Genomic DNA, 24,259 nt, shown 5'->3' on the forward strand with positions numbered 1-24,259 from the left:
CCTCCAATTGAACCAGCACCATTTGTTGAAAAGACTATCTTTTTTCCACTGGATGCTTTCAACTCCTTTGTCAAAGACCAAGTGACCATAGGAGTGTTGGTTCATTTCTGGGTCTTCAATCCTATTCCATTGATCCGCTTGCCTGATATTGTACCAATACCATGCAGTTTTTTTTTTATCACTATTGCTCTGTAGTAGAGTTTAAAGTCTGGGATACTGAATCCCCCTGAAGTTCTTTTACTGTTGAGAATAGTTTTAGCTATCCTGGGTTTTTTGTTATTCCAGATGAATTTGAGAATTGCTCTTTCTACCTCTATGAAGAACTGGGTTGGGATTTTTATGGGGATAGCATTGAATCTGTAGATTGCCTTTGGAAAGATGGCCATTTTAACTATATTAATCCTGCCAATCCATGAGCATGGAAGATTTTTCCATTTTCTGAGATCTTCTTCGATGTTAGTTCTCATCTACTATTATCATATTTTAAATGCTATCTCCATAAAAATGAAAAAACTGAATATCCATAAACAGAAGAATGAAATTGGCTGGTATTTATCAATGGAATAGGATTGAAGACCCAGAAATGAACCAACACACCTATGGTCACTTGGTCTTCTTTATCCCTTGAGTCCAATTTCTGGACTCCAACTACTCTTGAGAGTAGAGCATACGCTGGTGTGTACTTAACCTATTGGGAATCATATTGTTAAAGAGAGATATAAGATGCCAGCAGCTTCTCTGCTGATGGTGGGATTTCATGTTTACTTTCCCTCTTTATGATAGGATCCTGTCTGTCTGGAGTTTTCTCAGGTTTTGTGCATGCCGTTTCCATAGTTATGAGTCCATCTGTACATGTACTTTGTATTTAGAAAATGTTGCCTTCTTGAGGTTATCTATCTCATCTGTCTTTTACAATCATTCTGCCCCCTCTTCCATGAAGATCCTTGAGCCCTGCATGGGAGGATGTCATATGGATGCCCCATATAAGACTGAGAACTTCAGAGTATCTCCTTATCTTCATGTTGACCATATAGGAAATCTCTGCTAATTGCCATCTATTTCATAAAAGTCTCTGATTTGGGTTGAGGGATTCTCTGATCTATGCATATCACAATAGATAATTAGGAGTCATTTTAATATTGGCATTGAGCAGAGCAGTAGTTACTGTATAGGTAGTCTTTGTTAAAGCATACTGTACTTGTATTTAGTATCTAAGTGGCTGTCTGGTAATAGAAATTTTTGAAGAAATACAGGTGCTATTATTTTCAAAATTCATTATAAAGTTCATGATTGTCATACTTCATTAATCTGAAGGAAACAAGCACTTAAAACTCTTCAAAACAAAGATTATATTAGGAACTGTCTATCTTCACAAATTTCTTATACATCATTCTAAAATATAAAATAAATTTGTGTTATCATTAATGAATAAGACACTGTGCTCATTTTGATTTTGAAGTAGTAAATATGAGTAACCCTTTTCTGAAGAACAGACTATAATAAGATATTTACAAACAGACCAATATCTGTACTTATAAAAATATTGTTTCAAAATATATCAAATGTTAAAATATGGATGAAAATAAATAAGAATGACACATTAATGTTATATATACATTAGTCAATAACAATCAGCTAGATATCTAAAGTCTTCTTCTTCTTCCTTCTACTTTTTCTTCTCTGCCTTCTCTTCTTTCTCCCCACTTTTCTTCTCTGTATTTGGAGTTGAATTCAGAGATTTTTTATTCTATTCCAAATACCAGCCAATTTCATTCTTCTGTTTATGGATATTCAGTTTTTTCATTGAAGATATTTTTCTTTTCTCTTGAGTTTCCTAATACCTTTGCTGCAAATCATTTTGGTACAGAACTTGGGCTTGAGGGGGAGCAAAATGGCTCAAAGGTAAAAGCACTTTGTTTACCACTCCAGAGGTATGAATGAAGTAGAGAATCAAAGAATGTTAGTTTTATAACCAGAAACAACCGAATTTCAAACTAGTTTCCTAGATATAGCAAAAAGAGGAAGGAGTCCTCGTGTGTCCTCTAGACTCAGAGAAACTGAGAGTCAGCGTTCCTCCATCCAATCTCCTCTACTGCAAGAACAGGTGCTATTGCAAATTCTTACATTCTGTATAGACCATTTTAACTTCGGAATGTGTATTTGTGAACATTTACAAGCTTAAAAGTTATCTTTGCATTATCCTTTGAGGTCTAGGAGTCCAAAGCCCATCACTTCCCAGAGATCTATCAGCTAGTCCTTCAAATAAGGACTTAGACAAGTGGGTGGCTTGATGTCTATAAAAAGAACTTCTAGTAAGGGTCTAGAGGTCCAGACTTGCTGTCAGATCAAGCCAGGGAGGAAGGTGTAGGCAGAGTCAACCATTCTATTCAAACAAGCAGATGTGTTACACCGTCCTTACAGAGGGAGACTTGTGAGTTGAGGTCTGTTAGAGAAAGGTGGTAATACAGCTGTGGGGAATACCTAAACTTTTCATTCAGCTATAGGGACATCCCAGAATCAGGTATAGGCCAACTTTTCATGATTATGACAAAACACCAATAACCTTAAAAGCAGAAAGTTAATTTTGGCTATAGGTCTTAAAAATGTCATTCCATGATTATTTAACAATTTCTTTTGGACTTGAGATGGGGCAGTATAACTTGATAGGAGCAAGTGGACTGCTTACCTTATGGTAAGGAGAGGAAAGGACTGGTGTTTCAGTATTTATTTCCATTGCCTAATTCCAAGGACTTAACTTCCATCATTTGCTCTCCTGATATCTCAATTATGAAACAAGAGATGACTAAGCATTTATCTGGTGGATCTTTGAGAAACACTTGAAATCCAGGACATAATGTCTTCTAATGAATCTTCAGGGAACGCTAGAGTTATCAATGCAGACCATTGTGGAGCATATTGATCTTGTTGCTTAGATATAGTCTATATTTGTCCTCAGACACAAAATTATTAGAGGTCAGTCCTACAAAGAGATGCTGGGAATGATTAGCTAAATCCTTTTAAGAAAGAAATTGGAAGCTGGATGGACTGAAGGAGTTAACACTGTAAGGAATGGTCTTATGACACTTCTCTCCATTTGCTCTTTGTGTTTAATGAGAATCATCTCATATCATGTCTCTGATCCTTAAATAGAGTGATCTCAGAGCAAAGACACCTCTCAGATCTTGGAAACCTGGTATCTTGCATGTGTGGTACATGCATCAACCCCTAAAAATCCATCTGGGTATTGGGAATTCCTTTTCAATTCGAAGGTATGGGGCTCAGAGTAAAATTAGCATTCTACAAGTCTCTGCTTTTCTTATTATTTTAATTTCTGATATAGGGTCTCACTATGTAGCACTGGCTGTCCTGGAAATGACTATGTGAATTAGGCTGGTTTTGGACTCATAGAGATCAGCCTGCCTCTGCCTCTTCTTTTTGGTCATACTTGTTTTGATGTCATTCATCACTGTATTAGTCTTCAGAGCTTCTTCTGGCATTATTCTGTAGGTAACTATTGGTCTGTACTCAAGTGTACTGAAGAAGACTGTGGGAGGAGGCAAAATCAGAAATCATCTGCCAGATGGCAGATGTTAGCTTACAGCTAATATCTGAAATTCTCTCGTGTATCACATTAAACAATTGCCTAAACCTTCTTGCAGTTGTGGTAACACAATAGCAAGCATTAATTAGACAATTTTCTGAGAATGTGATAGATATTTGACACATCATTGAATAATTCAAAAATCTCTGCCTTAAGTTTAATTAATGATTTGAAATATTTTTTACTCAGAGAAGTAGCATGCTTTATACAAGTAAGTTATATACCGCGGACAGGGCCTCTTTGAAGACGGACATTCACCTCCACTATCTAACAATATGGAAGAAACTAGAAAATAATAAATAGAAAAATATAGTTATAGCTTCCAAACAGACATAACAGTTCTGCATCATTGTTACCTAGAGTTCTAACAAATTATTTACTTGTTTATTTCTGTTAAAGTTGACACATAAAGGAGTTTTGCTTCAGGTTTAGACAGTTACAATTTATTTCTCCTCTCCTAAAGTAGGTAATAGGATCTAAACACTAGCAATTCAAATCTATAATTATTAATGTAAAAGAATAACTTTCCCTCTTATTTAATAGCCGAGTATTTTATAACTTCTTTTTCTTTAAACTCTTCTTTCCACTTTATTTATTAAAACTTATCAAAGCGTATACTTATATATATCATACATTTATATTAATGCATTTAAATAATTTATGTTAATACATTTAGTTAACTTATAATTACATTTTTGGGGAATTATCTTATATACTTATAGATTATATTTATATTTTCTGCATTTTGTTTCTTAAAAAATTGTTTTTTAATCTTCTTATGAGTATTTGTTTATTTTACAAAGCATAGCTTCTCAGGAATTAATTCCATCTACTATTTTGTAACTTTTGAAGGTTTACACATTTGCGTAACTAACTATGTAATCAAGATTTAGAATTTTTCATTATCCAAGTAGTTTTTCCATTTCTTTTTTTTCTGTGCCAGGCTACATTTAATCCATGTTCTTTTGTTTTTAACAGAATCTCAAACATTTGGCTTTACTAATAATGACTCAGGAGCTAGATGCTGGAGTGAAAGCCTGTTTGCTCAGAGAGACAGAGAAAGCACCGGGCTGACCTTCCTCTACTGCCGATGTCCCAGAAGAAAAAGGAAGCTTTCCTACTCAAAAACCTTTTAAACTGAATGTCCCTCCTTTCTACTTTCTGTTCTTCTTTCTACTTGTCCTTCTTACTTCTTACTCTTGGTTTTTTCCTTAATAATCTATGTTCACTCCCTGTCAGCTGGTTGCTTGCTCTACCTCTTGGTCTGTGGTTGAGTTTATTTAATCCTATTTACCATAAATAGGAAGGTCTGGGCTGAGCAACACTGCAACTAGAAATAGTCTTTTCAGTAAATAATATAGCCTTCAGGTCCACAGTGTGATCAAATACCCTGAAATAATATTATGCAATAGAACATTATGGAAATGAAATAACATGCTATATAGTCACTTTGAATTCCTGTTTAGTTTTTCAACCTCATCAGAAATCCAAGAACAACAGATATTAATTGAAAATATATAGGAAGCCTAAGACAGCTTCCAAAACTTAGCCAGTTTATAGAGACCGCTGATCACCTCGACAGTCCCTTCAAAACGGAGCATCAGTCTTCAGCCTTCTGGCCAGGATCATCTGACAGACCTTAGAGAAACATTAAGGACTTGCCTACTCTGTCTTGTCAGAACTAAGCTGTCCTTACTTGTAATTGTGTTCTTTCTTTGGACAGTATTATATCTGTAGATGAAATGAGGCAATTCTTGCCTAGTGGCTGTATCGCCACAACTGGAAAAACCCATAGATGCTTAATTTCTTCTTTGAATCCAAGACAGGGAAAGCTGTCATGAGCAGACTAGTCTAAACAAGTAAATAAATGACATTAAATGTCACATTCTGTGAATTTCTGATGTTTTCGAAAACCAGCTATCTATGTAAAGTAATCTGGAAAGTTGTCCATTAACTACTCTCAGCTATTTCTAATTAAAATCTTGAAAATATCCTAACAATAAACTCAGAGCCATAAATTTGCTAAACTCACAAGCTTAAACATCTCAGATTAGATTAAAATAACAGTTATAGAAGGACTGGGTCTAATCCTTTTACTTACAAAATTCTGTATCAATAGAAGAAATTTATGCAAATTAAGCCCTTGATTTTGTATCAAAATAAATTATATACCATTTAAGAAATTATGACTTCAGCTTAGTAAGAAACTGAATTCAGGGGACAGCCGATGCTGGAGAGGATGTGTAGAAAGAGGAACACTCCTGCATTGCTAGTGGGATTGCAAGCTGATAAAACCACTCTGAAAATCAGTTTGGTGCTTCCTCAGAAAGTTGAACACAGTACTACCTGTGGACCCAGCTATACTACTCCTGGGCATATACCCAGAAGATGCTCTAACATGTAACACGGACACATGCTCGATTATGTTCATAGCAGCCTTATTTATAATAGTCAGAAGCTGGAAAGAACCCAGATGTCCCTCAACAGAGGAATGGATATACAAAATGTGGCACAATTACACAATGGAGTACTACTCAGCTATTAAAAACAATGAATTCTGAAATAAACAAATGTGGCTGAAAATACAAAAAAACAAAAACAAAAACAAAAAAACAAACAAAAACAAAAACCAATGAATTCATGAAATTCTTAGGCAATTGGATGGAACTAGAAAATATACTGAGTGAGGTAACCCAATTACAAAAGAACACACATGCTATGTACTGGCTGTAAAATGGATATTAGCCCCAAAGCTCAGAATACACAAGATACAACTCAGAGACCATATGAAGCTCAAGAAGAAGGAAGACCAAAGTTCAGATACTTTGATCCTTCTTAGAGGGGGGATCAAAATACCCATGGCTCACAGCCAACCAATAGAGTGAGCATAGGGTCTCCAATGGAGGAGCTAGAGAGAGGACCCAAGAAGCTTAAGAGGTTTGCATCCCCATGGAGAAACAATAATATGTACCAACTAATACAGAGCTCCCAGTGACCAAACCACCAATTGAAAAGTACACATGGAGGGACTCAAGGCTCCAGCTACATATGTAGCAGAGGATGGTGTTTTCCAACATCAAGAAGAGGAGAGGCCATTTGTCCAGTGAAGGCTCCATGCCCTAGTGTAGGGGAATGCCAGGTCAGGTAAGTGGAAGGAGGATTGTTAAGAGGGGGGTAAGGGGATGGGATAGTGGGTTTTGGAGGGGTAATGAGGAAAGGGGATAACACTTGAAATGTAAATAAAGCAAATATCTCATAAAAATGTAAAAAAAAAAAACACACACACACACACAACAAAACCTCTGGACATTGTTGAAAGGTTCAGCTGAGGAACTTTGGAAATGTCAAGGAAGACTTGCCCCTCCCAGAAGAGAGAGGCTAATTTACATTCCTTAGATGACAGGGCTAGGAAAAACTCTGCAGCTAGGGGAGGCCCAGAGACTGTTGGACCCCCTACCTCCAATTCCCTAACAACCAATTAGTTTAAAAGTAGCACTGTTCTGCCAATCACATTGTGCCTAATGGCGGCTGCCCTGAGGACTGTTTAAAGGCCTGCTACATGGGCTGTGTGTGGTTGTTCTCTCCCCTTGTGCAGGGTAGCCCCAGCATTCTGGATTAAATAAAATTCCTCCTGCTTTTTGCATCGATTCCTGTGTCCATGTTGTTCACTCAGGGGGTCACCAGTGAGTTAAGCTTCCTGAGCCTTACAGTGTAAATACCTTAATCACCTTTTCCAAAAACACAAAGACAAAACCTTTTCGCCAAATCAGCATATCCTTGAGCCATTAACCAGAAAACCCTTTATTTAGACCTCTTTCCCAGAGGAATAATATAACCACAAAACTCGAAATCATACCCACTTTGAAAATCAAAACAATCTAAAGCAAATGAAGTAAATTAAGATACAGTATGTGCCTGTACTTAGGCCTTTTCTATCTTGCCAAGCAGGAAAAACACCCAAGATCCCATGGAGCCCACATTAGCAGAATTCATATGAGTATTATGTGGCTGGTTAAACAATCTATACCATCTTTCTCTTTGGCTCTTTGCCTAGAGCAGCCAACTTCATTCTTTTCCTAACTCAGAGCAGCCTGTAATTTCCCACAGCAGGGTCCTCAGCACTGCTAGCAGTTTCTTTGTTTAAAATCCTCAGCTTGAGTCACGTGACTTATTTTTAGCACTACCCAGTTACTCAGTTAATAAAATAAAATAAAATAAAATAAAATAAAATAAAATAAAATAAAACTCTAACTCTCAGGGTAATGATCTTAAATTTTAGTGGATACTTGCCCAGTCCCACGTTGGGTGCCATATGTTGTTGGAAATATTAACTCTCTCCAGCTAGCCCCCACAGCATCTGGCTCGCTTGTCCTGGGAGCCACTAGTTTACTTGTCTGGGAGCCACTAGTTCCCTCTGTAGTTTTTCAACCCCGTCAGAAATCCAGTTAGATCAATTGCTATTAAAGGTATTAATTGACTTTTATCATTATCAATTGGCCCAGAAATTATTGGACTGGCATGTTGTTAATTGTGATTTTATTGATAGATAAATCTGATTGCTAATTAAGCTATAGGTGTCTTGATTTTACCAGGTTACTGGGTATTATGATATGTAACCATGAGGTTGGCAGTTCCACTTAGTTACTGGGATATGGGGTCTCCAAGTACATGGATTTATGGTTGAGGAAGAACTAGCGGTGCCAGGGACAAGCGGACGAGAGCTGGGAACACTGTAATCAGGCACAGCAGGGTCTAGCTCCAGAGAGTTGGCAGTGGTAGAAGGGAGTGCAGGAGCATGGTCCGACCCCCACAGGGTTGGTAGGTTTATTTTTTTTTTTACTATGTTCTGCAACAGGAACCAAACCCAGGTCCTTTGCAAGAGCAGTCTGTGCTCTAAATGACCGAACCATCTCTCCAACACCAAACTTATTAATTTCCCTCCATCTTGAGTCAGTTTCCCCAGTTTCCCTTATGTTCATTGTCTGGAGGGCTCAGCTATTAATGTAAGATTTGTACTATAACTCATTTCACATTTGAAACAAATGTGACATCACAGGCCTGGGTCAATGTATGAGCAGTACTTCTCTAAGTTATATTAGATATGTAATCAAAGGAAGTATTTAAATATTGGGACTTAGTGACTTGGTACTATTTTAAAACACTAAGAATCTTGCTTTAAATAATTGTGAAATGTTGAAAAAACAAAACAAAACAAAACAAAAGTTGTACAAAGAAGCTGGAGAGATGGGATCTGCAGTTAAAGGCCACTGTTGCTCTCCTAGATGACCAGAGTTCTATTCCCAGCACCCACATTGTGGCTCAAAGATCTCTACAATTCCTGTTACAAGGGAATTGATACCTTCTTCTGGCCTCCACAGGCATCAGGCACACACATAGTGCCCTGAGACATACATGCAGGAAACAGCCAAACACATAAATAAATCAAGTGTAAACGTATCCCAGTGTGACTCTAATTTGCAGTTTAATATTTTATACTAAATTGACATTTTTACATGCTCTTATGTAAATTATTAAATTTATCTTGAATTTTAATTTCAGCATTTATTGCATTGTAAATGCCTTACTATTATCATTATTATTATTATTATTATGTGAAAATTTGTGCAGTTACAAATATTCCCTAGTCTTGTGTTGGTCCAAGGTTCTATTTCCAGCACATATGCAGCAGTTCACAACACTCTCTAACAGATCCTGTAGAACCAGGGTACAATGACCTCTTTAGACTTCAGTGAGCACCAGGTTTCTATACAGTGCACAACCATATATGTAGACAAAACATTCACACGCAAAATAAAAATAAATACATAATTTTAAAAAAGAGCATGAAAATCATCTTTCTTTTGTTGCCGGGTCAAAGTGTTACTTTCAACTATCTAGTCTGCAGCATTGCTAATCAATTGTATCAGCAGTTTTCCAACACGATTTTTAAGTCATTAAGTTTCTTCTTTGATGATTTCTTGCATAACAATAGTGTATTCTATTTATCCTCATCTCTTAAATCCACCTCTGCTTCTCTCTGTATAAATTTGCAGATTACTTTTCTTCATTATTGCTCTTTGGTTTGTTTTAGACATTTTCATGTTAACTAGGATACTTGTCTGGCACTGATTTGGAATGGTCCATTGGATTCTAGTGGACCTCCCCACCCCTGGCCCTGATCCTGCAGTTGCCAGTAGGTCAGAAAACAAGGGTTCAGGAAGAAAAATTTAAAAATAAGTTCTGAACCTACACTCTTAATCATTTTTATTTATAACAACTCTCTTTTGTAAGACAGTTTCTCATTTTTGAAATGGGTCTTATGAACACATTCAAAAATCATTAGCCAGGTAAAATTCAATTAATAATTTTATTTGTTACTTTTTTCTTTGCTTTAAAAAGATATTTCCCTTCTACAGTCATAATGTGCATTGTAAATTAAGTTTATAGTTATACTTTTGAATAAGATATCTGTTTAATTTTAATTATATTTTCTATAGAATAACATCATTTTCGCTGAGAATACCCAGTTGTTATGACTTCATATGACCTCATTTCTCTTTCCTCTTCCCTCCTTTGTTTGTTCCTTCTTTCCTTCCTTCCTTTTTCTCTCTTGCCTGCCTATGTGCTGATGTTTCGTTCTTTGTTTCTTTCTTTGTTTCTTTCTTTCTCTTCTTTCTTTTTTCTTTCCTCTTTTCTTTCCCTCAATTTCTCTTTTTCCTTCCTCCTTTCTTCCTTCCTTCTTTCCTTCCTTCCTTCCTCCCCTCCTTCATTTCTTCCTTCCTTCCTTCTTTCCTCCTTCCCTCCCTTCCTTCCTCCCTCCCCTCCTTCCTTCCTTCCTTCCTTCCTTCCTTCCTTCCTTCCTTCCTTCCTTCCTTCCCTCCTTCCTTCCTTCCTATTTTTGCTTATCAATGCTAGATGTGTAATATGTATGCGGAAGCTAGAGGTAAATCTCAGGTGCCATTTCTCAGGAGCTTTGGGCCTTAGCTTGTGAGACATGGTCTCTCAGGGTCTCTTCCCGGGATCTTTCAGAATTTTATGCACTATAATGTGAACATATTCACCACCTTCAACTTGCCTTCCCATGTTTTCAACTTTCTTTCTCATCCCTTCCAACCGAACTTAAGATTATTTTCTCATAAGTTCACACATGGACACAGTTAGGATTTGGATCTAAAGCTCTATGATTGTTGTTTTGAAAGCACGGGGTGTAAGCAGTATTAAGCATGGAAACCCTGGATACTGCTGCACTCTTGTGGGGACTGTTGGATTTGATCTTTCCCTACTCTCACTAGCTGATTAGTTTCTCTAATTTTGTTACTTAAACCTATTATTCTCCTTGTCTTGTTTCCATTTTTCTGTATTCAGTTCTCTGTTAATTTTTGTCCTTTTAGACACTTTTATAGTCAGTATTGTGGTCATTTGAATAGGTATGGCTGGATAGACTCAGGTGTTTGAATGCCTGGTCCAAAGGGAGTGACCGTATCAGGAGGTGTGGCTTTATTGGAGTAGGTGTAACCTTTTGGAGGAAGTGTGTCACTGTGGAAGTGGGCTTTGAGGTCCTATATTTGCTCAAGCTACACCCATGGTGACACACAGTCTCTTTCTGCTGCTTTAAGGTCAAGATGTAGAACTCCTTATTACCTCTCCATCACCATAACTTGTACAGGAATCCTGTACTCTGCCAGTTCCACAATAATGATGGACTAAACCTCTGAAGTGTAAGCCAGCTCCAATAAAGTGTCTTCCTCTGTAAAAGTTGCTATGATCATGGTATATATTAACAACAATAGAAACCACAAATAAAATAGCATGTGATAGCCTAATGCCTGTGCTTTGTCTCTAGGAACTGATACCCAGTTTCCCACTTCTGCTCTGGCTCCAAACTTTCTTCTATTATTCTAAGCCAATATGAGGTGCTACTTTGTTACTCCATTTGCACATGGTACAGGAGTACACACATTCAAGTAGGCAGCAGGTAATGTATTTTTTAAAAGTGGACTGGTCTCTAGTTGCTGTCTTGCTTGTCATTGTGACATTCTCACATTGGGTCTTTACACAAATGCATCTCCTTGAAAAAAAGATATGCTTAGATACAGGTCCCAATACCTCTATTTGCTTCCTAAAATTTATTTTTCTTAATTTTCTTTAAGTCTTGTGCAAAACCTAGACAAATAGACAAAAGTGCAATCACTTATAACTTTTAGGTGAAAATCTTAGTAATTTCACTTCATAATTGGAAATATATTAGTTTATAATTCTGGAAATAAATATATATTTATAATTCTGTCAATCAGAATCAACTTCTGAGAGAAAGATAAATTCTCATTAAATAGCACTGGTTTTCCAAAATGGTGGACACTATGTCCCTGAGTAGAATGAAAGTTATTTCTATGCTATAACCATAAATAGAAATTGTCATCTGAATGTAAATTTATTTTGTCAATACTAATAGTATATTAACATTATTTTATAATAATGTATTGTATAACATATTTAATAATATATGTACTAATAATATCAATAGATATCACCAGTATCTGGACTATGAATATCAAATATTGTTCATTATCTTGTCCTTCTTGACCCTCTTTTGCTGTCTCCAACCATACACTTGTCTTAATCATGCTATCTCATTTGTCCAAGACCATCAATTCTTAGGTGATTTTTTCAGTATTTATCACCATATTATCTTATTTCCAGTAGTTCTAAGTCTTGAGTGACCAAGATTTCAAAAGCAAGCAACCAAACAGAAATCCAGGAACCAAATTCTGTTGGGGCCATGTTCTCTATTCACAGAGTCCATTTTAACATTCTCTTTCCTGACAGAAAACTCTTCCAATTATTGACACCCACTCTCTACACGTGGGTGTACTTGATTTTCCCTTCAATCAGGGTTTCTCTCACAACACTAACCTTGCTGTTCCCCCAGAGTGATTAGCATCTTTTTAAATAATGTGGATTAGTCCTTCTCTCTTCTAGACAAAGCTGAGAGCATACAATCCTTAATACAAACTCCTTAAGTATCACAGGCTTAGTTCTATTTGGATTTTACTGCTTATATCTTCTGCTTTAGTATTGCATATTATACTTACACTTACACATCTAACTCATTCTGTGTTTTCCTTATATTTTAACTAATTAAAATTTTATTTTTGATATTTTTAATGTGTTTCTACCACTAAAATATAATCTGAAAGTATAGAAAAAATCATTGATTCTGTTTACAATTACAATCAAAGCAGTTTTACATTTTTTTAAAACATTAAGCAACTAGTGTTTGTTTGCCTGAACTTGCAGACAGGAGTGTGACCACCAACCACATTGATAACTCTATCAGTCTATCTCCTGGTGAGCTTATTTTCTTATAGCAGTCTTCACCTCTGATAACCAGTAAGTCACCTGTGAGCATATACACCAAAGCTAGATCACCACAGCCTATTACTTCTTTCTTTAAAGAACATTAAAATGCTCATATTATCAACTTAGCTGGTAATCATTTTAGCCTCAGTATTTCTATATTTCAAGTCCTTTCTAAAGAAAAATGGCAAAGATTATCTTTTTTGACTTGTACCATCATTTATAATTATAGACTTTATTGCATTTAGGAAAATGGGTCACTACAATTTTTTAATAAAATAATTGCTGCCAAATGTCAAGCGGCATGTCAGCTAACTCTGTGTTCAAAACATAAGTATCCATGGTGTAAGTAAATGAACCAAATGTGTTTTAAAGCGTCTATTCATAAAATTTGCACATATTGTGATATTCTAAAGTTCATTTGTGATTCATTCTCATTACGAATTTGCATTGACCTTTTCCATTTTAAAGCAATAAAACAAACCAGTTTTATTATTGTCCAAATAATATTTTTAAATCCCTATAGATGGAAATTTAATTAAAAGTCAAAGAAAAGGTTAACTTACTATAAAATTATTGTCCCCACTTTGAAAATTAAATTTTGCCTTATTAGTCATGTATATTAATTTGAAACAAAATTCAAAGTGTTGGAATAGTAATTGCTTATATTTCATAAGCATCAGAAATCATAGTATTGTTTAAGGACTAAGAAATATTTGTGCTAAATTGTTCTGTTGAATATTACTGCTTTTGGGATATCTTAATGTTAAAATAAAAGCATATTGTAAAGTAGCATTGAGTGTCTCTCTGTCCTATTTTTCTTTGGATTTATGCATGCTTTAGTCTTGTATTTTGCAACATCTTCAGGTCAGAATTCTGGTCATAGGAAAGAATATGTTTTTAGGGATTTAATGTGGAAGAAGAGCAACACATTTGCCTGAGTTTCCTTGTAATCAGAGAAAAGAGCTCTTGTACTATGAAAATAATCTGTTTTCATCATGTACATATGAAGTGGAAAGTTAAGGGTTCTTTGAAAAGTCAGTTGTGTTGGATGGTCTTTTGCTAAGGCAAACATGTAAAGGAATGTTTTGTTGAAGTGGACTCAGGCGAAAGGAAGTTCTCTTAAGCAAGCACATGAAAGGACCCATGATGAAGGAATTTTCACTAACGACACACATGTATTGGTTTGCCTTGCATTGCATAGTTGAACTCCATTTGTTGGGACTCCACAGAGAGAAATGCGCCAAAAAACTTCTGGTAGTGTGCTCCAGTTTCTACTGCTTCTATGGACTTGGGCTGATTGTCAGAGTGATGTCAGGTGATACAGACAGTATACAGTCAGTGCTGAGGTAAGTCTTGTAGAGGGCACATGATGTTTAGAGGAAATATAAAAAGGACAGTGATGGAGGCTGACCTTGGCTTGCTCATAGAGCTAGCTGTACAATGTTTGTGGTCTCATGTCTTCACTGATCTTTGCCGCACTGAGAGAGTCACGGTAGAGAACTTTTCCTGACATCCTTCCTGGTCTCTCCTGCTGACTCGTGCCAATTTGGCTGAGGCCTTACTGTCTCTGCTAGGTTATGCCACTGTTGCTGATTCATGCTTGCTATCGTAACTCTACCGAACTGGACTGCTGGTGTACACATGAGTGTTTGCAAGTTGATTGAGCTCCCGCTGCTGACCTGTAAGCTGAACTGCTGATTTCCTGACCACACGGATGGTATTTGCTCCAAAGAACCATTTCTAAACAGGTCCACTTCCACTGGCTCCAAAGAACCGTTTCTAAACAGATCCATTTCCCCTGTATCCTTTCTTTCCTTTTACCTCTCATGGATGGTAGGCTAGAAGGGAGGTGAAAGTATTAAAAACCATCATTAAAAGTAGGCTTTGAATAAATTAAAGTTACACACATAATGTTTTATTAATAGAAGAAACATCTTGGAAAATATAATTCAAAACTCCATTATGATGTGTGACCCTAAGTAAATAATAAATGCATGTTTTTAATGTCAAGGATCTTACATGAACTATCACAATGATGCTGTGGTTTCAGTAATTAAAAAAATGCTATTTTAAGCACTGAATGTCACAGTCTAAATATTTCCTGTTCTAAATATTTTGTGATTTAGTTTAATCATTTGCACAACCTATGAACCAGGTGTGCTTATTATTCTGCAATACATATAAATATCACAAAATATGAAAATTCTATGCAGATAATTGCTGCATAAAACAATGTTGTATAAGGCATTTATTTATTAATTTTTGAGGTTAACATGTATATGTTGCTAAATATAACTTGTTCAAATCCTTGTAATGCTACTTTTACTCATATTTTCACAAATAATACTAAGGACACAGTACAGCAGAGAAAGAGAGACCAGGAACATAGTAGGCTCACATATGAAGGTCCATATTATTCACACAGAATGTTTCATGACAGACCAAACTGTCATTTATTCAATAAGCTTTCCTTAGGGAATTATTTTTTATTTTATTAGATATTTTCTTTATTTACATTTCAAATGTTATCCCCTTTCCAGGTCTTCCCTCTGGAAAACCTTATCCCCTCCTCCTGCCTCTATGAGAGTGCTCCCCCACCCACCCACTTCTTCCTTCCTGCCCTGGCATTCTTCTACACTGGAGCACTGAATCTGCATAGGACCAAGGGCCGCTCCTCCCACTGATGTCCAACAAGGCCAATCTTTGCCACATACATGGCTAGAGCCATGGGTCCCTCCATGTGTACTCATTGGTTGGTGGTCCAGTTCCTGGGAGCTCTGGGGGAGGGTGTCTGTCCTGTTGACACTGTTGCTTCCCCCATGGGGCTGCAAAGCCCCTCAGCTCCTTCATTCCATTCTCCAACGCCTCCATTGAGGACTCCACATGCAATTCAATGTTTGGCTGTGAGCATTAGTGTAAACACCTTCGTTTCTATTTCTGTAACCAAGATAGTACTTGGAGACCTTCAATTTTATGAGAAATTGCTTGATGTGGAGGCCCATGTTCAGCTTCTTTTATCTAGCTATATTGAATTTTTTAATTTTAATTACATTTTTCTCCTATATCCGGTTCAACAAATCTCATACATGCAGCAAGAGAATGACTGAGGAAGATGACCCCAGTGGGCATCTCACAGAAACATAAAAGTAGTTATTTATGTAACAAATTAACTTTATAAGAGCGAAAAAGGAAAACAACGACCACCACCACCACAATGAAAACCATAATACTTAGTATGGCATAATAAGAAAAGATGCTGTGGAAGACAGAAAGGAGACAGCCATTGGTATTGTTACCCCCAAAATCCTAGCAGTGAGCCAGAGAGAAAGGGAATTCATACAAGTTTATACAGTCATAAGGTTGTCATAAGACAACTCAACAGTGGATAGAACCTCTAAGTTCTTATTTCAAGATCGTTCCCTATTGACCAAACTTAGACTTTTAGCCTGAGAGCCATAACCTCCCAGCATAAGTAGCAGACTTTATTCATAGAAGAATCAGGACAGGAAGTAACTGTATCACAGTGCCTGGAAACTCTTCTGTACTGGTGAAACCTGGCACATTGCAACCAGTAAGTGTACTTTCCTGTGGGGGCATTCAAATAGCTGTCTTAATGAGACTCAGTGAATTAAAGAAGACACAGCTAAATCATTTAATCCTTTATCAGAGAATCCTAACCCCCCCCCAAAAAAAACTAAAATAGATAGAAAGCTGAAATGGAGAGATTTTATGAATTAGAAGCTAGCATGAATTTCACAGTGAGCCTAGGGATAGCCTGGACTATAATGTTAAGGCCCTATTTCCAAAATATAAAGACCTAGAGGTGAAAGTTAATAAGCTGGAAAAAAACCCAGTTGTCCCACAGCTGAAGAGTGGATACAGAAAATGTGGTTCATTACACAATGGAATACTACTCAGCTATTAAAAATGAGGACATCTTGAATTTTATAGTGAAATGGACAGAACTAGAAGATATCTTCCTGACTGAGGTAACCCAGACACAAAAGGACATATATAGGGTATGTAATCACTGATAAGTGGTTATTAGCCAAAATTTCAGAATACCCATGATATAACTCACAGATCATATGAAGCTTAACAAGAAGGAACACCCAAGTGTGGATCCTTCAATCCCACTTAGAAAGGAGAACAAAATAATTACTGGAGGCAGAGGGAAAGAGGTACCTGGGATGGGAGGGGGAGGGAAAAAAGGTGTGAGGGAGACCGGAGAGAACTCAGAAGGTCGGATGAATGAATAGAAATATGCTGCTGTAGGGGGTGGGGAGTGGAGAGAACATCTAGAAACACTAGGGATATGAGAGGCCCCCCAGGACACAATGGAGATGACCTTAGCTGAAATTCTCAATAGTGGAGAGATGGAACCTAAGGAGACTTCCACTTTCAGTAGCTAGACATTGCCCCCATTTGTGACATTTGGCCACCCAACCATCTTCAAAATTTCTGACCCAGAATTGTTCTTGTCTATAGGAAATTTAGGAACAAAAAATGCAACATAGACTGAAGGAAAGGGCATCCAGAGACCACTCCAACTTAGAAGGTGGGCAGGCACCAAACTCTGACACTGACACTCTTACTGACGCCATGTTGTAGTTGCAGACAGAGCCTTGTAGACAGTCATGGCTGTCGTCTGAGAGGCTCCACTATGGCTGATAAAGACAGATGCAGATAGTTAAAGTCAACCATTGGGATGAAGTCAGGGACGCCTATGGAAGAATTAGGGGAAGGACTGAAAGAGCTGAAGCATATTGCAACTCCACAGGAAGAACAAGAGTTATCAACTAACCCAGACCCCTCAGAGCTCCCAGAGACTAAGTCATCAACAAAGAGCGTATATAAGCTGTTCCCATGGCCCCCACTACATATGTAGCAGGTGTCTCTCTTGTCTGTTCTCAGTGGGAAATGATGAGATTAATCCGTAGAAACTTGATGTCCCAGAGAATGGGGCTAGTAGGGTGAGGTGGGAGTGGGTGGGTAGGTGGGAGAGAACCCTCTCATAAGTAAAGGGGAGGGGGATGGGATCATGGTTGGGGGACCGGGAAAAGGTGTAACATTTGGAATGTAAATAAATAAAATAATAATTATTTTTGTCTTTCTTTTTAATAATCTTGTATTTATTTATTTATTTATTTATTTATTTATTTATTTATTTATTTATTTATTCTCCAGATTTTATTCCCCTTACAGTTCACTCTCCCATTCTTCCATATCCCATATCTCCTCCCTATCCCCTGTCTGGTGGTTCAGTGTTTGAGAGATCATGGGGGGGTCTAGGTTAATTGAGAAGACTGATGGTTCTCCTACAGGGTTGCCTTCCTCCTCAGCTTCTTCCAGTTTCTTCCTAATTCAACCACAGGGTTCTGCAGCTTCTGTCCCTTGGATGGGTACAAATATCTTCATCTGACTCTTTCAGCCTCTTGGGTCTTTTGGAGGGTAGTCATAAGTCCCTTTTAGTGAGCACATCATAGCCTCAGTAATAGTATCAGGCCTTGGAACTTCCCCTTGAGCTGGATCCCACTTTGGGCCTGTTGTTGGACCTTCTTTTCCTCAGGATTCTTTCCCTTTTCATCCCTGCAGTTCTTTCAGACAGGAACAATTATGGGTCAGAGATTTTGACAGGGGAATGGCAACCCCCTCCCTCACTTGATAGCCTGTCTTCCAGCTGGAGGTGGGCTCTATAAGTCTCCTCAACCCACTGTAGAGCATTTCATCCAAGATCCCCCCTCTGTGTCCTGAGAGTCTCTCACCTCCCAGGTCTCTGGTGCATTCTGGAGGGTCCCCTTCCCCCAACCTCATACCTCCTGAGGTTGCCTGTTTCCATTCTTCTGCTGGCCCTCAGGGCTTCAGATCTTTCCCCTCACCTATACCAGATCAGATTCCACTCTACCTCCTACCCCATCCTATGTCCCTCCCTCCCCTTTTTCCTCCCTCCCTTCCTCCTTTCCTCCCTCCCTCCCTTCCTCCCTCCCTCCCTTTCCCACTTGTGATTGCTTTCTTCTGCCCAAGTGTGACTAAGGAGTCCTCACTTGGGCCCTTCAGCTTGTTGACCTTTTTGAGTTCTATGGACTCTATCTTGATTAATTTTTTTTACTTTTTTGGGGTTAATAGTCACTTTTTAGTGAATACATGACATGCATGCTCTTTTGGGTCTGAGTTACCTCACTCAGGATGATATTTTCTGGTTCCATCATTTGCCTGCAAAATGCAGGATGTCCTTATTCTTAATAACTGATTAGTATTACACTGTATAAATGAACCACATTTTATGTATCCATTCTTCTGTTGTGGGAACATCTGAGTTGTTTCCTACTTCTGGCTATCACAAACAAGGCTGCTATGAACATAGTGGACCATGCTCCCCTGTGGCATGGTGGGGCATCTTTTGGGTATATTACCAAGAGTTACATTGCTGGGTCTTCAGGTAGATCTATTTCCAACTTTCTGAGGAACATCCAGATTGATTTCCAGAGTGCTTGTACCAATTTGCAATCCCATTTCTCCAGCAATGAAGGAGTGTTCCTTTTTCTCCACATTCTTTCCAACATGTGCTGTCACCTGTAGTTTTGATCTTAGCCATTCTGATTGGTATAATGTGGATTCTCAGGGTCATTTTGATTTGCATTTCTCTGGTCACTAAGGACTTTGAACATTTTTTTAGATGCTTTTTAGCCATTCAAGATTCCTCCGTTGTGAATTCTCAGTTTAGTTCTATACCCAATTTTTTGATTGGTTGAATTTTTGGTGGTTAGCATCATTACATATTTATATATTCTTCTTTATATATTTTGGATATTATTCCTCTATCAGATAGGGGTGTTAGTGATGATTTTTTTCCCAGTCTGAAGGTTGTCAATTCATCTTATTGACTATGTCCTTTGCCTTACAGAAACTCTCCAGTTTCATGAGGTCCCATTTATGAATTCTTGATCTTAGGGTATGAGCTATTAGAATTCTGTTTAGACAGGGGGAGAGAAGGGGGCTTATGGGACTTTCGGGGAGTGGGGGGCTAGAAAAGGGGAAATCATTCGAAATGTAAATAAAAAATATATCGAATAAAAAAAATTAAAAAAAAAGAAAATGTGTCTTCACACATACACACACACACACACACACACACACACACACAAAGAATTCTGTTTAGGAAATTTCCCCCTATGCCAATGTGTTCAAGGCTCTTTCCCACTGCTTCTTCTATTAGATTCAGTATATCTGGTTTTATGTTGAGATCCTTGATCCATTTGGAGTTAAGCTTTGTGTAAAATGACATATATGGGTCTATTTTCATTTTTCTACATACAGACAGCTAGTTTACAGACTAGCACCATTTATTGAAGATGCTTTCTTTTTCCATCGTATATGTTTGGCTTCTTTGTGAATGATCAAACATCCATAAGTGTGTGATTTTATTTCTGGTTCCTCAATTCTATTCCATTGATCAATGTGTCTGTCTCTGTACTAATACCTTGCAGTTTTTATGAGGTCAGGGATGGTGATTCCCCCAGCTGTTCTTTTATTGTTAAGAATTGTTTTCTCTATTCTGGGTTCTTTTGCCTTTCTAGATGAATTTGAGAATTGCTCTGTCCATGACTTTAAAGAATTGTGTTGAGATTTTGATTCAGGGTTGACTTGCATTAGGGTTCTGAGAAAAGAGGAAGAGGCTGATATTGGGTTATAACATGAAAAGATAAATAAATTAATGAAAATGACAATAAGTAGATTTTTGAAGTAGCAAAAAAAGATATAATACATAAAAGATATATTTTTTAAATAATTTACATGAGAGCAGTCTCCTCTGTAGAAACGTTTCAGACCAGAAGGGAGTGGGAAGGAATGTTTCTTAACAGTATAGCTATACAGAAACTGCCAATTGGGATACTGTTCATAGCAAAGCTATACAAGAAGTAGAGAAAAAGACACTTTCACAGAAACAAAAGCTGAGAGAACCCACCTCCTACAAGAAATACTAAAGGGAGCACTTCAAAATAAAAGACAGATGGGCACGAAGAAAATATTAAATGTGGAATATTCAATTGAAAGAATAACTGTAGAAAAATGTAGAATCTAATAAAGATAGTGTGATTAAAATGAAGGAAAATAAAATTAAAAAGTGATATTCATATGTTATGAGATGGACTATGTACAAAGATGTGAAACGGAACACCAAGAATTTTCTTGATGGATGAACAGTGTATATATGGGTTTTGTATGTATTTATTTTCTTCCACATGTAGTTTTGAACCTATCTATGTTTTTCTTTCTTTACTTCTCTTAATTCCTATCATCTCAAAGTAGCTTATTATAGTCAACATTTTGTAAGCCACATGGTAACTACAGAATATGAGTCTATGATCCACAGAGCAAAAGCAATAAGCTACTGTCAAAATATACAACTGAAAAAAAGTCATTTGCCCACAGAGGAAGCGTTTAAAGCAAGGAGAAAGTGAAAAGAGCTTACAATGCAGCTAAAGAAAGTAACACAGTAGTAACTACAGGAGCTTAACTCTCATAATTACCTTAAACGGAAAAGTCTTTCATTATGTAATTTAAAGGTCCTGAATAAATGGGACATGCTGCTAACAATACACACAGTTCCTCTATCAGGATACTCATAGGGTAAAAGACAAGAGATAGAAAAAAATATTCCATGTAAATGGAACCCAAAGAAGTAACAGACATATGAACAAAAAGAGCAGAAATAACTTACAAAAATTGAGATCTCACACCTGATGTCACAAAAGGTCAGTAATGATTTTTTACTTTTTATTTTAAAGATGTACTTATTTATTTTATGTATGTGAATACTCACTCTCTGTCTTCAGAAGAGGGCATTGGATCCCAATGCAGATGGTTGTGAGCCATGGTGTGAATGCTGGGAATTGAACCTCCTGAAAAGCAGTCAATGTTCTTATCTCTGAGCCATCTCTCCAGCCTTGATTTTTACCTTTTATCAAACTTACAATCTAAGATAGAATAGGTGACGTCTTCATCAAAGGAATGGCAGGTGGCTTTCTCAGTTTTTGGCACATAGAGCCAACTGATTCTCATGACGATGTTACAAGTGCTCATTAGAGAAAGAGGAATCATTGCAATGGTGACCTTCAGTGAAACTGGGTTTCTCTATGCAGAAGAACAACTAAACTAATACATGTCGCCACTTACAGGAACCAACCTGAAATGACACAATGTTGTGCTATGTGTACAAGCATGAAGGCACTTAGAAGAAAACAGGTAAAACTGTCGGGACATTGGAGTGGGAAAAGATTTTGTTCACCAGCATTCAAGAATAGAAAGTAATGCAAAATAGACCCAGGAAATTTTATTAAACTTAAAAATCTTTGATCATCAAAGGATACAGTCAATGGAATGAAGAAAGATGAAAATGGGATTAATATCCAGAATAAAAATATCTAGACTATAAAACAAACTAAAATTTTTGATACCAGTATATTCTGGTTTTAAAATGGGCAATAGACCTATATCGACACTTCCCAATTGTCCCAGAAGGAGCCAACGAGTCTATGAAAGTGCTGAGCATCACCAATCATCAGGGAGATGCCCAAGGAAAGAACAAGAAAATAAGTTGCCACTCTGGTTAGAATTGGTAATACTCAAAAGACAAAAAAAAAAAATAAAAAAAAAATAAAAATTCTGGTGAGACTATGGAGAAAAAACAAGAGACATAAATTAGTTAAGCTATTGAGGGTAAGAGTCTTGCTTTTGAGGACATTGAAAATAAAATCACTTAGGGCTAGAGATATGGCTCAGTAGTTAAGAGCACTGGTTGTGCTTACAGAGGTCTAGAATTCAATTCCCAGAACCGCATGGTGGCTAACAACAATTTATAATGGAATCTGATCCTCTTTTCTGTCATGCAGGCATACATGTGGGTGGAGTGCACACACACACACACACACACACACACACACACACACACATCTTAAAAAATAGAATCACTCCTCTATACAATAGCATACAATACGTACAGCTAACCTATTGTTGGAGATATATCTAAAAAGAATATGTGACTAGATAGGCCCTACGTGCTAGGCCAGGGCCTATTCTACTAATTGGACATAGCACTGATAGTGACTTATAGCCATACCCATAGAACAATGCACCTCTGACCTCTCACCAGAGAAGTTTCTTTTTGGAGTAGATGGCCATTGACACAGAGACTCTCAGCTGCTCAGAATTCAGTGCTTTAGACTGTGCAATGCTCGGCCATAAATCGAACATAACTATCATACACTTTCCCCAAAGATTTAAGGAACTTTGGGAAGAAATAGTAAGAGAAAGAAGTGGAGGATAACTTTAAGAAAACAGTTTTTCAGACACAACAGGACAGTTCCATGGATGAACTCACTCAAGGCGATTCTGACCGTATCACAAGCAAACTCAATACAAACAGAAGCTTACCCATGGCTGTGGAGCTATTGGCATTTGTTGCTGCTTGGAGAAGGAGAGTAAGCTTTCTCAAATGACCCGCCACGTAGTAGGCTGAATAGACTTCAAGCCATGTGGCTCTGGGGAAGAAAATTTAAAAGTGGGTATGATAGAAGCTAATGCCGAGATGGTGGGTTTTGAGGAGCTGTAGGGTGTGCGTGTATGTGTGTGTGTATATGTGTGTGTGTGTGTGTGTGTGTGTGCGCGTGTGTGACAATACTCAACATACATTGTATGGCCATCTCAAAGAATTACTAAGCAGAATATTAAAAATAGAAATGGAAGATTTAGAGTGGGCAAAGATATGAAAACAAATTGAGGGGTCAAATAATGCATGAAGGAAATTAAAAGAGCAAGCACAAAAATCCAATACAGTCCTGACTTTTGAGACCACACTGATGACACAGATGATGTATTTAGTGATATAAGCCAGCACAGGGAAACATGTACCACAGTATCTCACAAACACATGATAGTCAGAATATGTCAACTCCAAAAACAGTTTATAGAATTCTATAAAAGAAACAGTTTGAACTAAAAGTCAAATAACAGTAGCCATTATTTTTTTATTAATTTTTGATAATTTCACATACATATAATGCAATTTTACATAATTATGTATCTCTGACTCCTCCCTCTTGTGCTGAGTTTCTTCTCAACTAGCCCCTGTCCTACTTACCAGTGGCTGTGTGACTGAAGAAAATGATGTGACGACCCCAGCAACCATTAACTGACCATAGTTCCTCCAGGAAGCAGTACAACAACATGGCCTAGTCGTGTTCAGGTAGCACAGCTGCCTGTGTACTCATGATTGGTATTTAAGTTAAGAATCGAATT

The 24,259-nt window shown here is 37.3% G+C and overlaps 1 protein-coding gene across 1 annotated transcript in view; it reads right to left on the bottom strand.

Annotated features, from left to right (window-relative positions):
• Anxa10 (annexin A10) overlaps positions 1-14,754 on the bottom strand; it is an 84,958-nt gene extending 70,204 nt beyond the window's left edge. The window contains exon 1 of the mRNA XM_052162128.1: positions 14,524-14,754. Coding sequence (XP_052018088.1) covers positions 14,524-14,754 — 231 coding nt within the window. The remainder of the gene's footprint in view (positions 1-14,523) is intronic.
• Positions 14,755-24,259: the final 9,505 nt, after the last annotated feature.

This window comes from Apodemus sylvaticus, chromosome 18 (genome assembly GCF_947179515.1).
Source record: "Apodemus sylvaticus chromosome 18, mApoSyl1.1, whole genome shotgun sequence".
In the NCBI taxonomy this organism is placed as follows: Eukaryota; Metazoa; Chordata; class Mammalia; order Rodentia; family Muridae; genus Apodemus; species Apodemus sylvaticus.